Consider the following 17,448-nt stretch of genomic DNA (forward strand, 5'->3'; position numbering starts at 1 on the left):
ACAATTTCCTCCCTAGCCTTCTACAAGGCTAGCCATCGCCCCTTGACATTCAATGGCTTTGCCATCGCTGAATTCCCCACTATCCTGGTTTCCATTGACCAGAAACTCAACTGGACTAGCCATATAAATACCGTCACTGAAATCTTGCTGCTGTTCATGGCAGTGGGATCTCCCAGTCCCAACGACCCCCGCCGCGGGCTTCCCGGCGGTGAGGGGTGCCTTCCATAGGAAACCCCGTTAACGGCAGGACCATAAGATCCTGCAGCCAGAGAGTGACGCACTGCCGTCTGCTGCTGCGGAACAAGCGGCTGACAGGGAGAAAAATCCCACCCTGTGGCTACAAGAGCTGGTCAGAGATTGGGTATTCTGCGGCGAGGAACCTACCTCCTAACGCCGCAGAGCCTGTCTATCATCTACAAGGCACAAGTCAGGAATGTGATGGAATAATCTCCACTTGCCTGGATGGGTGCAGCTCCAACGCCACTCTAGAACCTCATCACCATCCAGGACAAAGCAGCCCACTTGATTGGCATCCCTTCCACAAAAGTTAGCAGCCTAGTGTAGCCACACCACAGCACTGTGCCTGCACCACAAGGACTGCAGCAAGAAGGCACCTTCTCAAGGGCAATTAGGGATGGGAAATAAATGCTGCCTAGCCAGTGACTCCCACATCCCTTGAATGTTTTTTAAAAACACAGATGTCAAGAAGGGTTTTACCAACTTTGTCCAATGCCTTTGATGTCCGCTCTGTAAAGCTGCAAAAATCACAACCAAACAGTCCCCCAAATCTGGGGAAACGACCTCAGTAATTTATCTGCCCATGCACTCTGTGCCCGTCAGGAAGCACTGAAACCCTCAATTTCTTGTTTATCAACCTCAAAGAAGTCCTACACACCAAGCTTGATTTAGCCATTCACATCCAACAGTAAGCATTGGAATATCCTTTGTGTCACTGTCTATGCGGAGTCTGCATGTTCTCCCCGTCTCTACGTGGGTTTCCTCCGGGTGCTCCGGTTTCCTCCCACAGTCCAAAGGCATGCTGGTTAAATGCATTGGCCATGCTAAATTCTCCCTCAGTGTACCCGAACAGGCGCCAGAGTGTGGCGACCAGGGGATTTTCACAGTAACTTCATTGCAGCGTTAATGTTAGCCTACTTGTGACAATAATAAATAAAACTTTAAACTTTACAGAAAGTGGGGCACCATTGAGCAACAAGTATTACTGCAGTCTCTCCACGCCAAGTTCCCCTCTGACCTCCACAGGACTACTGGCAGCTGCCCCCTCCTCACCACTGCATGTAAACATTGGCGGGATTGGAGGGCCATCAGTGCCTGCATTGCTGGTCGATTGTGCTCCCGTCACCTTTCTCATCGCTGATTCCCAAGACTGCCGACTGGGAAGTGGAGCTTGGTCGGAGCTGGTTGCAGTGAGGCCTACTTGGCTTGGTCAAGCCTGTGGATAGTGCGTCCTTCATCACCGCCCCTAAGTCATAGAATCATAGAATCCCGACAGTGCAGAAGGAGGCCATTTGGCCCATCGAGCCTTCACCGACAACAATCCCACCCAGGTCCCATCCCCCTAACCCCACATATTTACCCCGCTAATCGCTCTACGCATCCCGAGACACTAAGGGGTAATTTAGCATGGCCAATCAACCTAACCCACACATCTTTGGACTGTGGGAGGAAACCGGAGCACCCAGAGGAAACCCACGCAGACACGGGGAGAATGTGCAAACTCCACGCAGACAGTGACCTAAGCCAGTAATCGAACCCAGGTCCCTGGGGCTGTGAGGCAGCAGTGCTAGCCACTGTGCCATCATGCTCTCCCTGCAAGTATTGCAACTATGATCCTAACAAAGGATGACGGAAACCTCTAAGCCGATAAAATGCAGCACAGATATGTTCCTACCTTGCATTCAGTCCCCTAAACCAGCCGATGATCAAAATGAGTGTAACTCACCCGGATCTGGACAACAAGCTCACTGGTGAGTCTAGTGGATAAATGTTGGAAGGATGCCATTTTCTTATCCAGCAATGGCCTATGGAGAGAGAGAAAGTTTAAATATGTTGAAAAATGATGATGGTGGCCGGAGATTCCCCGTCTCACCCGCCACGGGAATCATAGCAGGCGGGACAGAAGATTTGGCAGACCATGTAAAGGTCCGTTGACCCAGGGCGGGAATGTCCGGTCTTTGGACTCGCGCGGCTGGAAAATCCCGCCCGGCATTTCTTATTTTGCTCTTAACAATCAATTCTTGCTCTTTATTAACAATTCACAGCAAAGAGGATGGTGGACAATGGCCGAGCATCTCTGGAGCAGGGGTAACGCATCCCTCTGCACTATTCAAAAACGGGCAGGCAAGTTCTCCCATTGTCCTGTCAACTGACATCACAAAAGCAGATGCTACGGTTATTTAATTCACTGCTGTCTGCGGAAGCATCCTTTTGTGAAAAATTATGAAAACATATCCTACATTACACCGTGCCTTAGAAATAGTTCTTTAGTTGTGAAGTGCTTTGGGATGTTCCGGAGCTATAAAATGCGTTGCAAAGGTGCAAATTCTCTCTTGTGGAATCTTCAAGTGTATAAAATTATGAAGGGCATAGATAGGGTGAACAGTGGGAAGCTTTTTCCCAGGTCGGAGGTGACGAACACAAGGGGTCACAGGTTCAAAGTGAGGGGGGCAAGGTTCAACACAGATGTCAGGGGGACGTATTTTACACAGAGGGTGGTGGGGGCCTGGAATGCACTGCCAAGCAAGGTGATTGAGGTGGACACGCTGGGATTGTTTAAGACTTATCTAGATAGCTACATGAACAGACTGGGAATAGAGGGATACAAACGAATGGTCTAGTTGGGCACATGAGCGGCACAGGCTTGGAGGGCCGAAGGGTCTGTTCCTGTGCTGTATTGTTCTTTGTTCAAACCAAACCTCTGAGAAATACACACAGGCGGATCTCCTATTCGCCCATCTCAGAGCCTATGTACTTTCTCTTTGAGAGACAGGATACATACTCCACCCCAAAGATCCTTATCACTGGTTGATATGACCCAACGCTAAGGAACCCCAGAGGCTTTTTTATTCATTCACGGGATGTGGACATCGCCAGCTGGCCAGCATTTATTGCCCATCCCTAATTGCCCCTTGAGTGTGGTGGTGAGCTGCCTTCTTGGACTGATGCAGGCCATGTGGTGTAGGTACACCCACAGTGCTGTTAAGGAGGGAGTTCCAGGATTTTGACCCAGTGACAGTGAAGGAACGGCGATATATTTCCAAGTCAGGATGGTGAATGGCTTGAAGGGGATCTTCTAGGTGGTCATGTTTCCATTCACTGCTGCCCTTGTCCTCCTAGGTGGCAACAATCATGGGTTTGGAAGATGCTGCCTAAGGAGCCTTGGCAAGTTCCTGCACTGCATCTTGGGTAAGATGCTCTTTCAGAGAATCGGTACAGACCCGATGGGCCGAATGGCCTCTTTCTGCAATGGAGGGATTCTATCTATTAATGAGCTGAGCTGAATGCTCAGTCATCAATAGTGCCATGGAGTGGAGTGGACCTGTCTGGTGCCTCAAAGTGTCAACTTCCTGACAGATCTAATCTCGAAACCAATTCAACCCCATGGAGACCCTGTTAATTGCCCACTAAGAAGGATCGTTACCCCTTGGTCAATTTTACGGCAAGTGTTCAGCTAATAAAATAAAATTCACAGTTCAGCTGCCTGGTTTTGAAGAACAAAATGGGTACCTAAAATGAATATTCTTGTTGAAAAATTCAGTTTCCTTCTCCAGTGCGCTGGCCAGGGATGTATTTTCAATGAGATCCTGCTGCCCACGACACTTAATGAGCATGTAGCCTTTTTGTAGAGGAACCATTTGATTGTTAATGATTTTGAGAACCTCTTGTTCTGTATTGCGATCAATCAGGTCTGGTTTTGTAAGAACACCTATAAAGTATAATGCAACAATCAGTGACGTCTCAGTCAGTGTGAGTAACTGTCATTCTTCAATTCATTGCTGTCATTAATATAGTAAGAAGTCTCACAACACCAGGTTAAAATCCAACAGGTTTATTTGGTAGCACAAGCCACAAGCTTTCGGAGCACTGTACCCTTCATCCGGTGAGCGGGAGTTCTGTTCACAAACAGGGCATATGTAGACACAAACTCAATTTACAAGATAATGGTTGGAATGCAAGTCTTTACAGGTAATCAAGTCTTAAAGGTACAATGTGAGTGGAGAGAGGGTTAAGCACAGGTTAAAGAGATGTGTATTGCCTCCAGCCAGGTCAGTTAGTGGGATTTTGCAAGCCCAGGCAAGTGGCTTGTGCTACCAAATAAATCTGCTGGACTTTAACCTGGTGTTGTGAGACTTCTTACCGTGCTTACCCCAGTCCAATGCCGGCATCTCCACATCATGGTCATTAACATGCCCATTGACGTGATAGCGGATACACAATCCAATTTCAAGACCTGTGAACAAACTACTTTTCGGGCAGGACTTCATTTGAGAAGGGCTGAGTTAAATTTGTCATTTGTCATTTATATTAATGATTTGGATGAGAATATAGGGGGCATGGTTAGTAAGTTTGCAGATGGCACCAAGATTGGTGGCATAGTGGACAGTGAAGAAAGTTATCTCCAATTGCAACGGGATCTTGATCAATTGGGCCAGTGGGCCGACGAATGGCAGATGGAGTTTAATTTAGACAAATGCAAGGTGATACATTTTGGTAGATTGAACCAGGGCAGGACTTACTCAGTTAATGGAAGGGCGTTGGGGAGAGTTACAGAACAAAGAGATCTAGGGGTACAGGTTCATAGCTCCTTGAAAGTGGAGTCACAGGTGGACAGAGTGGTGAAGAAGGCATTCGGCATGCTTGGTTTCATTGGTCAGAACATTGAATACAGGAGTTGGGACGTCTTCTTGAAGTTGTACAAGACATTGGTAAGGCCACACTTGGAATACTGTGTGCAATTCTGGTCACCCTATTATAGAAAGGATATTATTAAACAAGAAAGAGTGCAGAAAAGATTTACTAGGATGCTACTGGGACTTGGTGGATATAAGGAGAGGCTGAATAGACTGGGACTTTTCTCTCTGGAGCGTAGGAGGCTGAGGGGTGACCTTATAGAGGTCTATAAAATAATGAGGGGCATCGACAAGGTAGATAGTCAATATCTTTTCCCAAAGGTAGGGGAGTCTAAAACTAGAGGTTATAGGTTTAAGGTGAGAGGGGAGAGATACAAAAGTGTCCAGAGGGGCAATTTTTTCACACAGAGGGTGGTGAGTGTCTGGAACAAGCTGCCAAAGGTAGTAGTAGAGGCGGGTACAATTTTATCTTTTAAAAAGCATTTAGATAGTTACATGGGTAAGATGGGTATAGAGGAATATGGACCAAATGCAGGCAATTGGGATTAGCTTAGGGGTTTAAAGAAAAAAGGGCGGCATGGACAAGTTGGGCCGAAGGGCCTGTTTCTATGCTGTAAACCTCTATGACTCTGTGACTCTAAATCTTTGTCCCAACCCAATTGCTTCAATGGGATGAAAGTCCCTCCTGTCCAATGATAGTCCAGCATAAAGAGAGAGAAATGGTAAATGCTTCAGGTCTGTATGACTCTTCTTCAGAGCTTGTATGGACTCAAACTGTTTCTCTCTCCACAGATGCTGCCAGACCTGCTGAGTTTTCCAGCAGGTTCTGCTTTTATTTCAGATTTCCAGCATCTGCAAAATTTTGCTTTCATCCAACATAATGATACTGGTCAGCCCCCGTCGAGTTCGACCCACCTTCCTTTCACCACATTCCGAGGCCATGATAGCCTTCCCTTTATTGCCAAATTTTCCATCCTTCCCTTCCCTTCCTCTAGCTGGCAGCTGTTTAGTGTCCTGCCATCCACACTTCCTCGACACACATCTTCCATTGGTTCACTTGTCCCAGTACCACTCCCTTTGACCTTCTAACATGAAATCCTTCGTCATGTAATCTCTCCTGTTTTCCTTCTGTCACATGTTTTCCCTTTTGTCAGTTTATACCCACCCGCCCCTCCCCCCACCCCCCCCCCACCCCCCCACCCCCCCCCCCCCCCACCCCCCCCCCCCACCCCCCCACCCCATGCTAAATTGCCCCTTAGTGTCCCAGGATGCGCAGGTTAGGGCCACCCAGTGCGACTGGGGGTGTGGGGCGGGGGGGAGGGGTGCATGGGAAGAGAGGTGGACCCCCTTTTTTTTATTCATTCGTGGGACATGGGTGTCGTTAACTGGCCACCATTTATTACCCATCCCTAATAGCTCTTGAGAAGGTGGTGGTAAGCTGCCTTCTTGAATCGTTGATACAACTGAATGGCTCGCTAGGCCATTTCAGAGGGCAGTTGAGAGTCAACCACATTGTTGTGGCTCTGGAGTCACATGTAGGCCAGACCAGGTAAGGACGGCAGATTTCCTCCCCTGAAGGACATTAGTGAACCAGATGTTTTTTTCCAACAATCGACAATGGCCCTCAATAGATTCTTAAGTCCAGATTTTTTAGATTGAATTCAAATTCCACCATCTGCCGTGGCGAGATTTGTACATGGGTCTTCAGAACATGAGCTGAGTTTCTGGGTTAATAGTCTGCCGATAATACCACTGGGCCATCGCCTCCCACTCCCTTCGCGGTCTGCTCCTGGGCCTGGTCAGGCAATGGACAGTCAAGAGGGGGTACTCGGCCTGACTGCCTGCCTCTCTTCCAAGGTCAGATCCTCGCCTGGGTGACTCTGGAGAGAGAGGCACACGGGCAAGTTGGTGGAGGAGGGGGCTGGAGTGCATCATGACGTTATAATTGACAAATTTCCTGAACCTTTCAGTTTGCTTGTCTTTAATCTGTTTACATTACAGTGGGCCTGTTGTACCCCTATCAAATGGGACACTTAATTGGTAACGGATTTATAAGAGAGGTACAACTAAGAGCAGTCTGAAGTGTAGTGTTTGGGGTTAACAGGTCAATTTAATACCATCTCGCAAATAAATATACCAGTGATAAGGAAGGAATGTAGAAAAAGAGATAATCAGCCATGGATATCTAAGGAAATAAAGGAGGGTATCAAATTGAAAGAAAATGCATACAAAGTGGCAAAGATTAGTGGGAATCTAGAGGATTGGGATTTCTTTAAGGTCAACAGAAAGCCACGAAAAAAGCTATAAAGAAAAGTAGGATGGATTATGAGAGTAAACTAGCTCAGAATATAAAAACAGATAGCAAACGTTTCTACAAATATATAAAATGAAAAAGAGTGGCTAAAGTAAACATTGGTCCTTTAGAGGATGAGAAGGGGGATGTAATAACTGGAAATTAGGAAATGGCTGAGGCATTGAACAGGTATTTTGTGTCGGTCTTCACAGTGGAAGACACAAATAACATGCCAAAAATTGATGACAGGAAGGCTATGGCAGGTGAGAACCTAGAAACTATCATTATCATGAAAGAGGTAGTGTTGGGCAAGTTAATGGGGCTAAAGGTAGACAAGTCATAGAATCATAGAATCCCTACAGTACAGAAAGAGGCCATTCGGCCCATCGAGTCTGCACCGACCACAATCCCACCCAGGCCCTACCCCCATATCCCTACATATTTTACCCACTAATCCCTCTAACCTATGCATCCCAGGACACTAAGAGGCTATTTTAACCTGGCCAATCAACCGAACCCACACATCTTTGGACTGTGGGAGGAAACCGGAGCACCCGGAGGAAACCCACACAGACACGAGGAGAATGTGCAAACTCCACACAGACAGCGACCCACGCCGGGAATCGAACCCAGGTCCCTGGAGCTGTGAAGCAGCAGTGCTAACCACTGTGCCACCGTGCCGCCCAGTCTCCCAGTCCTGGTGGAATGCATCCCAGGGTACGAAAAGAGATGGCGGGGGTAATAGCAAATGCACCAGTGGTAATTTACCAAAATTCGCTGGACTCTAGGGTGGTTCCTGCAGATTGGAAAACAGCAAATGTGACGCCACTGCTCAAAAAGGTAGACAAAGGGCAGGTAACTATAGGCCGGTTAGCTTAACTTCCGTCGCAGGGAAAATGCTTGAATCTATGATCAAGAAAGAAATAGTGAGACATCTGGATATAAATTGTTCCATTGGGAAGACGCAGCATGGGTTCATGAAGGGCAGGTCATGGTTGACTAATTTGGTGGAATTCTTTGAGAACATTACATGTGCAGTGGGCAATGGGGAACCTGTGGATGTGGTGTATTTGGATTTCCAGAAGGCATTTGACAAGGTGCCACACCAAAGACTGCTACATCAGATAAAGGTGCACGGTGTTACGGGTAATGTATTAGCATGGATAGAAGATTGGTTAATTAACAGAAAGCAAAGAGTGGGGGTAAATGGGTGTTTTTCTGGTTGGTGATCAGTGACTAGTGGTGTGGCTCAGGAATCAGTGCTGGGACTGCAATTGTTTACAATTTACATAGATAATTTGGAGTTGGGACCAAGTGTAGTGTGTCAAAATTCACAGATGACACTAAGATGAATGGCAGAGCAAAGTGTGCAGAGGACATTGAAAGTCTCCAAAAGGCTACAAATAGTTTAAATGAGTGGACAAGGGTCTGGCAGATGTTGGTAAATGTGAGGTCATACATTTTGGTAGGAACAACAGCAAAATGGACTATTATTTAAATCCTAAAAAATTGCAGCATGCTGCTGTGCAGAGGGGCCTGAGTATCCTTGTGCATGAATCACAAAAAGTTGGTTTGCAGGTGCAGCAGGTAATTAAGAAGGCAAATGGAATTTTGTCTTTCATTGCTGGAGGGATGGAGTTTAAAAACAGCGAGGTTATGTTACAGCTGTATACGGTGCTGGTGAGGCCACACCTAGAGTGCTGTGTACAGTTTTGGTCTCCTTACTTGAGAAAGGATATACTGGCACTGGAGGGGGTACAGAGGAGATTCACTAGGTTGATTCTGGAGTTGAGAGGGTTGGCTTATGAAGAGAGACTGAGCAGACTGGGGCTATTCTCATTGGAATTCAGAAGAATGAGGGGAGATCTTATAGAAACATATAAGATTATGAAGGGAATAAGTAAGATAGAAGCAGGGAAGTTGTTTCCACTGGTAGGTGAAACCAGAACTAGGGAGTATGGTCTCAAAATAAGGGGGAGCAGATTTAGGACTGAGTTGAGGAGGAACTTCTTCACACAAAGGGTTGTGAATCTATGGAATTCCCTGCCCAGTGAAGCAGTTGAGGCTACCTCATTTAATGTTTTTAAGGTGAGGATATATATTTTTGAACAGTAAAGGATTAAGGGTTATGGTGAGCGGGCGGGTAAGTGGAGCTGAGTCCACGAAAAGATGAGCCATGATCTTATTGAATGGCAGAGCAGGCTCGAGAGGCCAGATGGCCTACTCCTGCTCCTAGTTCTTATGCTCTTATGTTGTGTTCTTAAATGGGTAAAAGTTAGGTTTCTTTTCAATCCTTCACCATCTGGTTCTCTGGAATGGAACTAAACCATTACCCTTTCACGACAGGAATTCACTGAGATGAAATTAGACAGAATCCAACTCGTTGATAGTCTACTTCACAAGCAACCAGCAATGACCAGATACTGAACTGAAGTCTCACTCGGACAGGCTCTGGTGGCTGCTGTAGGAACTTGTACATTGGGGGATGTCTTTCTACAGTTGGTTTTGTTAGGGAAGAATTGGGGGGAGTGGGTGGAGGATTTTGTGTTTGTTGCTATATACTGCTGCCTCACAGCGCCAGGGACCCGGGTTCGATTCCCGGCTCGGGTCACTGTCTATGCAGAGTCTGCACATTCTCCCCATGTCTGCACGGGTTTCCTCCGGGTGCTCCGGTTTCCTCCCACAGTCCAAAAGTCGTGCTGGTTAGGTGCGTTGGCCGTGCTAAATTCTCCCTCAGTGTACCCGAACAGGTGCCGGAGTGTGGCGACTAGGGGATTTTCACAGTAACTTCATTGCAGTGTTAATGTAAGCCTTACTTGTGACACTAATAAATTTTTTAAAAATCCACTCGGGCAATCCTTGACAATGACACTGCGGAGTGGAAGGGGAGAGAAAATGTGAAAGAGTTTCCAAGCGATGACCTGGCTGAAAATCGAGTGCGCAAAAGCAGCAGCAAAAAAACAGACTTCATTCAGCGAATTCCTACTGCTATTTACCCAGCGTCCTTTGCCCTTTCGGGTCAGCTTCCTGTGCCATTTGCAATGCTTCAGTGGTGGCGATATCAATATTGCAGGAGATAACCACCAAAATGATGGTCTCTTCCTTCCCAATGTAGGATTTGATGAGATTCTTGATCTGGGAAATAGATTAAAGATAATTAGTGAGGTACACTTTCGAGATTGGCACAAGGACATGCTGTGGCAGAACCACGACTTTACTCTTCTAATTACTCCGGTGGAAAGACAGGATTTATTGCCCATCCCACAGCTCCCCTGAGAAAGTGATAAGATTTTGTCTCAATGTTACTGTATTTGCAGCTGACTTGGTTGTTTCGTCACCCTAAAGGTGCCGTTCGCACTGCTGTCGCTGCGTATTTACTTTGGGATTAGTTTTAAAGTTTATTGATTAGTATTTTTATTCCAATTCAATCAAATCAAATCCAATTCCGAGTCTCAACAAGTTGAGACATTCCCGATCCAAGCTGACAAGACAGGGCTCTCACCTCCTGTCTTGGGCTTGATCTACATGATCCAAGCTGATTGGAGTAGGCATTGCACCTCCTCCAAGGCTTGATCTCATAGAAACCCTACAGTGCAGAAGGAGGCCATTCGGCCCATCGAGTCTGCACCGACCACAATCCCACCCAGGCCCTACCCCCACATATTTTACCCGCTAATCCCTCTAACCTACGCATCTCAGGACTCTAAGGGGCAATTTTTAACCTGGCCAATCAACCTAACCCGCACATCTTTGGACTGTGGGAGGAAACCGGAGCACCCGGAGGAAACCCACGCAGACACGAGGAGAATGTGCAAACTCCACACAGACAGTGACCCGAGCCGGGAATCGAACCCGGGACCCTGGAGCTGTGAAGCAGCAGTGCTAACCACTGTGCTACCGTGCCGCCCCTCATTTGCATCTTAGCCAAAAGGCCGAGATGCCACTTTTAAAAATTGCTTCAAATGAAGCTTAAATGTAATCTAATGATTTCAACCAAGCACAACATGTCGATACTACACTTGATCTTAGCCAAAAGACAGAGAAGCGATTGATTAGTTTTTTTAATACTTTTCCAATTCAATCAAATCAAGTCCAATTCAGAGTCTCAACAAGTTGAGACATTTCCGATCCAAGCTGACAAGACAGGGCCTCCACTCCTGTCTTGGGCCAGATCTACATGAGCTAAGCTGATTGGAGTAGGTGCAAGTCCTCCTCCTCCAAGGCTTGATCTCATTTGCATCTTAGCCAAAAGGCCGAGATGCCGCTTTTAAAAATTGCTTCAAATGAAGCTTAAATGTAACCTAATGACCTCAACCAAGTGCAGCCTGTCCATGCTACACTTGATCTTAGCCAAAAGGCCGAGAAGCAATTGATTAGTGTTACAAGTAAGCTTACATTAACACTGCAATTGAGTTACCAACCGACTCAAGAACGGCTTCTTTCCTGCTGCCATCAGACTTTTAAATGGACCTACCTCGCACTAAGTTGATCTTTCTCGACGCCCTCGCTATGACTGTAACACTACATTCTGCACTCTCTCGTTTCCTTCTCTATGAACGGTATGCTTCACCTGTGTAGCGCGCAAGAAACAGTACTTTTCACTGTATGCTAATACAAGTGACAATAATAAATCAAATCAAATCCAGCACCTGTTTGGGTACACTGAAGGAAAATTTAACATGGTCAATGCACTTGACCAGCAGAGCTTTCAGACTGTGGGAGGAAACCAGAGCACCTGGAGGAAACCCAAGCAGACACGGGGAGAATGTGCAAACTCCACACAAACAGGCTGGAATAGAACCCGGGTCCCTGGTGCTGTGAGACAGCAGTGCTAACCGCTGTGCCACCTTGTCCTCTAACCATACAGCTTACAGTTGTCTTGAACATATAAAATTCGCAGAGGGGTTGACAGGGTAGTGCTTAGAGGCTGCTCTCCTGGTCAATGGGTCAAGAACTAGGGGTCCTAGCATAAAGGGTCAGCCATTTAGGACAGAGAGGAGGAGAAATCTCTTTATTCAGAACATGGCGAATCTCTGGAATTCTCTATCCCAGAGATGCTGAGACTTTGAATATTTTCAATACTGAGACTGATGGCTTTTTGGATACAGAATCACAGAATCTATATCGTGCACAAGGAGGCCACTTGGCCCATTAAGTCTACACTGGCTGTCTAAAAGAACATCTTAGAATCCTACAATGCAGAATGAGGCCATTTGGCCCATCGAGTCTGCACTGACCACAATCCCACCCGGGCCCTATCCCCATAACCCCATGCATTTGCCCGAGCTAGTCCCCCTGACGCTAAGGGGCAATTTAGCACGGCCAGTCCACCTAACCTGCACATCTTTGGACTGTGGGAGGAAATCGGAGCACCCAGAGGAAACCCACACTGACACGGGGAGAACATGCAAACTCCACACAGACAGTGACCCGAGGCCAGAGTCGAACCCGGGTCCCTGGTGCTGTGAGACAGCAGTGCTAACCACTGTGCCACCGTGCTGCCCCAGGTCCAACTTCCCACCCTACCCTCATAACTCTGTGCATTTACCATGATTAATCCACCTAACCTATGCATCTTTGGAGTGTGGGGGGAAACCGGAGCACCCGGAGGAAACCCACGCAGACACACGGGGAGAACGTGCAAACTAAACACAGACAGTGACCCAAGGCCGGAATTGAAACTGCGTCCCTGGTGCTGTGAAGCAGCAGTGCTAACCACCTGTATATAGGTAGCAATTAAATTCTATTCTGAGTACCTTATTAAACCTGCCTCCACCACCCTCTCTAGAAATTTCGTTCCAGACTCCAATCACCCTCTGGCTGAAAAAGAAATAACTCCCATCACTTTTAGTTCTTTGGCCACTCATCTGTGGCCTATAATTTTTGATGTTCTTAAGGGCTACAAGGGCATCAAGATGGTGTGGGAGCGGGGAGCTAAGGTAGAAGATGAGTCACCATTGTATTGAATGGCAGAGCTGGCTTGATGTATTCCTCCTCCTATTTCTTATGTACTTATGGTATCAGACCAGATTAGCGGGTAAAAGATGTGGGGGTGGGGCCTGGGTGGGATTGTGGTCGGTGCAGACTTGATGGGCCGAATGGCCTCTTTCTGTACTGTAGGGTTTCTATGATTTCTATGAAGGATGGCAATTTCCCTCCCTTGAAGGCCCCTCAACTGAATTGATTTTGTATAACAGTCCCTGTAGCTTTCATGTTTACTTATACCAGTGCCAAACCACACCCACTACCAGATTAATTGAATTTCATCATTTCATGGGGGGGGGTTTGAACTCCAATTTCATAAACAGTACAGTATTGTAATTAGCTCTGGATATAACCCATGCTATGCTGGAGCCAGGATTGGTTCATTCTAACACTGGGGGTGGGGGGATTTAATAGTTTTGTTGCCAATACTCCAGCACTAATTCCTTGAAAACTCCAGTAATTCACGAATAGAGATTAATATTAGAAACTTATATCTTTAGTCATTTGGTAGTATGGAACTTGTGTATTGCTGATAAAAGAGCCATGCTACCGTAGCACTCATCAGGACAGCTTGCAAGACCAACACTAAAGGGAACAACAATTTATACTGCATGAGAAGAGAGTGCTGATTGGTTGGCAATCAGAGATCACTTGCCAACTAATTACCACTCTCTTGCACTGCAGTATAAATTGTTGCTTTCGCTGCTGTTGGTTTGTCTTGGAAGCTGTCCCTGATGAGTGCAAGATGAAAAGCTTCAGTAGAGTGTGTGTTTTTCAGAAAACCTATACTTCAAGAGATAAATGGGACCAGTGCGGCCAAACGGGCCACCTAAGATGGCGATTTGCAAAGCACGCTGGGATAATTGGCCAAGTCCAGAAACGGACAGGCTGCAGCCTGAAGTGAATATTGGACAGAGAGAAACAGGCTGCAGCTCCAGACTACAGAATACACAGGAAATAGGCCATCTCGAAGACAATGTTCACTCTCTGGTCAAACATACTTGTTTACCAGACAAAGGAGCGCCTTAGCCCCTTATTTGGAAGGGAGGTATGTGACCTACGTGCCTCCAGCACCTAAGGGCATGGCCATCAGGTGCAGCAGGCACAACGATGTGGAGATGCCGGCGTTGGACTGGGGTAAACACAGTAAGGAGTCTCACAACACCAGGTTAAAGTCCAACAGGTTTATTTGGTAACACAAGCTTTCGGAGTGTCGCTCCGAAAGAGTAAAGACTCACGTTCCAACCATTATCTTGTAAATTGAGTTTGTGTCTATGTATGCCCTGTTTGTGAACACAACTCTTCACTCACCTGAAGAAGGAGCAACACTCCGAAAGCTCGTGCTACCAAATAAACCTGTTGGACTTTAACCTGGTGTTGTGAGACTTCTTACTGGGCAGGCACAACACCAGTTACCAATCTGAAGACAACTGAAATTCAAGGCCAGTGCCTTGAAAAATGTGGGTAACTCTTGCTACTGACGAAGTGGGAAAAGGGGGAGCAGTGACATTGTTGTATCTGGGATGGTCACAAGAAACTGCTGGTCTAGCCAGCGACACCTACATCCCACAAATGGACATAAAAAGGTAACTGATTCGAATGAAGATTAAGTCCGAATTGTAAAATAATGAGTAAAAATGCTGTTACTCAGAATTTATCCGAGAGTGGCTCATATTAACACCAGATCTGGTTACCATTTTTCCAATATCCTGAGGCTGGTTGCCAGTGGGGACCCGGATGATTCCAGGCAGGTCTATCAGAGTTAGGTTCGGAGAGCAAGATGATTCCACTTGAAGACTGATCAGTTCAGAACTTAACCCGGTTCTTCCAGCTAGGATGTCCTGGGCTGTATAAAAAGAAAACACGCTTGCATTTATTTCATCACTGCACTCCGCAATGTTATCATCTCCATTTTCTATATAGATAGCAGATCGTGTGACACCCTCTCAGGAAGGCACTGAATGCACGGCCGCCATCATCTAGGCGTAACATGACCATTAGACCTTGGGTTTATAAGCTGTGATCGCACTGTGATCACCCCTGTTCTCATCAATCTACTTTAGCTCTCAATCTGGTAATACCTTGGCCAGAACTCTCCCACCCCGCCCGCCACTGCTATTGTAGCGGGCGGGTTGTGGACAATGTGAAGGCCCATTTACGGGCGGGCGGGAATTTCTGACTTTTAGACCAGCGCGGCCGGGGAATTCCACTGCACGATTTGGAAATTCACACCGGTGTGTCCCAATCCACTCTTTCTCCCAACGCCGCATCCTCTTCCAGCTCCACAATTTTCTAGGATCTCTGCATTCCTCCCATTCTGGCCTCTGACAACATCCTGATTTGTGGCTGTGTCTTCAGCTACTTAGGCCTAAGTTCCGGAATTCTCTTCCCAACCTCTCTGTGCTCTCCACCTCTCTCCACTCCGGTGAGTTGCTACTGAAACCTATCTCCTGAACCAAGGTTGGGGTTGTTTGTTCTAAAATGCCTTTGTGTGGCTTTGTGCTCTGTCAAGCACCTTGAGATATTTTTACTATCTTAAGAGTGCTGATGGTTGTTTGTTGCCAGGGAGAATCCTGCACCCAGTCGTGTGATGTCATGAGCACTCAATGCACTGGATTTAACGAGGTCCTCAAGGCAGTTTAAGCTGAAGATCCTGCAGGAGCGCATCCCTGCAAAGTCCCATCAAGCATTGCATATTGGGAGCATTGAGAGCACACGGCTTGGCTGAAAGGTGATGGCCGAGTGGTATTATCGATAGACTATTAGTCCAGAAACTCAACTAATATTCTGAGGACCCAGGTTCGAATCCCGCCATGGCAGATGGTGGAATTTAAATTCAACAAAAAATATCTGGAATTAAAAATCTACTGATGACCATGAAACAATTGCCGATTGTCAGAAAAACCTATCTGATTCACCAATGCCTTTTAGGGAAGGAAATCTGCCCTCCTTACCTGGTCTGGCCTGCATGTGACTCCAGAGCCACAGCAATGTCTCAACTGTCCCTCTGAAATGACCTAGCAAGCCACTCAGGTCAGGGGCAACTAGGCAATAAATGCTGGCCAGCCAGTGACGCCCATGTCCCACATATGAATTTTTAAAAAGCAGGGTTAAAAGGCAACTCAGGCGCAACAAGATTGGAAGGGATATAAAGGGTTAAAAAAGCAGCTTGGCTGAGGCAATGGAGGCAAACTTCAAATAAACTCTCCTCTAAACAACCACATCCCAGGTGCTAATCTTCAGAGATTGGAGCAACAATATAGAAATTGATACTGTTTACTAACCCGACGCTGTCTGGAGGATCCTATCTGCACAGGATCCACTGTGCCTCCGAGAGCCTAATCAAGCATCAGGGTAACTGTGGTAATTCATAGAATTCCTACAGTGCAGAAAGAGGCCATTCGGCCCATTGAGTCTGCACCAACTCTCTGAAAAAGCATCTTTCAGAGAGTTGGTTAAGGCTCTATCCCCGTAACCCCACGTATTTACCCCGTTAATTCCCCTAACCTACACATCCTGAGACATTAAGGGATAATTTAGCATGGACAATCCACCTGAGCTGCACATCTTCGGACTGTGAGGTGAAACTGGAGCACCTGGAGGAAACCCACGCAGACATGGGGAGAACATGCAAACTCCACACAGATAGTTACCCAGAACTAAACCCAGGTCCTGGCGCTGTGAGGCAGCCGTGCTAACCAACTGTGCCACTGTGCCACCCTCACCCATGATTGACGTCCACAGTTGAAATGTTCAAAAGTACTTATAGTGACTTGATGTTACAACGGGATTGACATAATCAACACAGGATATGAACAAGAAAATGATTAAAGATAAAAGCACACAGGGCAACTGAGATAGCGCAATGTGACAAAGGCAGAACTTAAGAGTAACAAAATGATGACAGAATTGAATCTTGTATTTAAACATTGGATCATGAAAAGGTGCAAGAATTCTGTAAGAACCCATCAGGGGCAGAGTAGCTCAGAAGCAATCTTCATTTCTAACTCTGAGTGCTCTCCCTCATGCATGTTGGACAAGCTTGAATAAACCTCTTTGTGGAAGCCCTCTACGGTCTTGGAGACTCAGGGCCCGATTTTATCATCAAGTTGCATCCCGTTTTTGGGCGCGCAAACTTGGTAAAGTCGGGTGTGAGGCGAGTAGTGCGGTCTGCGCCCGCCTGCCCGGCGGTTCCCCCTTTACCAAGGCCCGAAAATGGCCACGATCAGGACCGCGCCCGAAACTGGCGCGACGACCACTTAAATTGACTTAATGGGCTGCACGCCCAATTTTACCGGC

The 17,448-nt window shown here is 46.8% G+C and overlaps 1 protein-coding gene and 2 non-coding genes across 5 annotated transcripts in view; all 3 read right to left on the reverse strand.

Annotated features, from left to right (window-relative positions):
* LOC144506631 (interferon-induced GTP-binding protein Mx3-like) overlaps window positions 1-17,448 on the reverse strand; it is a 49,802-nt gene that overhangs the window by 16,237 nt on the left and 16,117 nt on the right. For all 3 annotated transcript variants that reach the window (XM_078233001.1, XM_078232998.1, XM_078232999.1), the window contains exons 4-7: window positions 14,844-14,995; window positions 10,161-10,299; window positions 3,748-3,946; window positions 1,964-2,042 (exon numbers count right to left, since the gene is read on the reverse strand). In XM_078233001.1, the coding sequence (XP_078089127.1) occupies window positions 1,964-2,042; window positions 3,748-3,946; window positions 10,161-10,299; window positions 14,844-14,995 (569 nt within the window). The remainder of the gene's footprint in view (window positions 1-1,963; window positions 2,043-3,747; window positions 3,947-10,160; window positions 10,300-14,843; window positions 14,996-17,448) is intronic.
* Window positions 11,026-11,213, reverse strand: LOC144506705 (U2 spliceosomal RNA). The gene has a single exon (XR_013499946.1). It is a non-coding gene; the product is annotated as a U2 spliceosomal RNA (small nuclear RNA).
* Window positions 11,342-11,534, reverse strand: LOC144506736 (U2 spliceosomal RNA). The gene has a single exon (XR_013499961.1). It is a non-coding gene; the product is annotated as a U2 spliceosomal RNA (small nuclear RNA).

This window comes from Mustelus asterias, chromosome 17 (genome assembly GCF_964213995.1).
Source record: "Mustelus asterias chromosome 17, sMusAst1.hap1.1, whole genome shotgun sequence".
Classification (NCBI taxonomy): domain Eukaryota; kingdom Metazoa; phylum Chordata; class Chondrichthyes; order Carcharhiniformes; family Triakidae; genus Mustelus; species Mustelus asterias.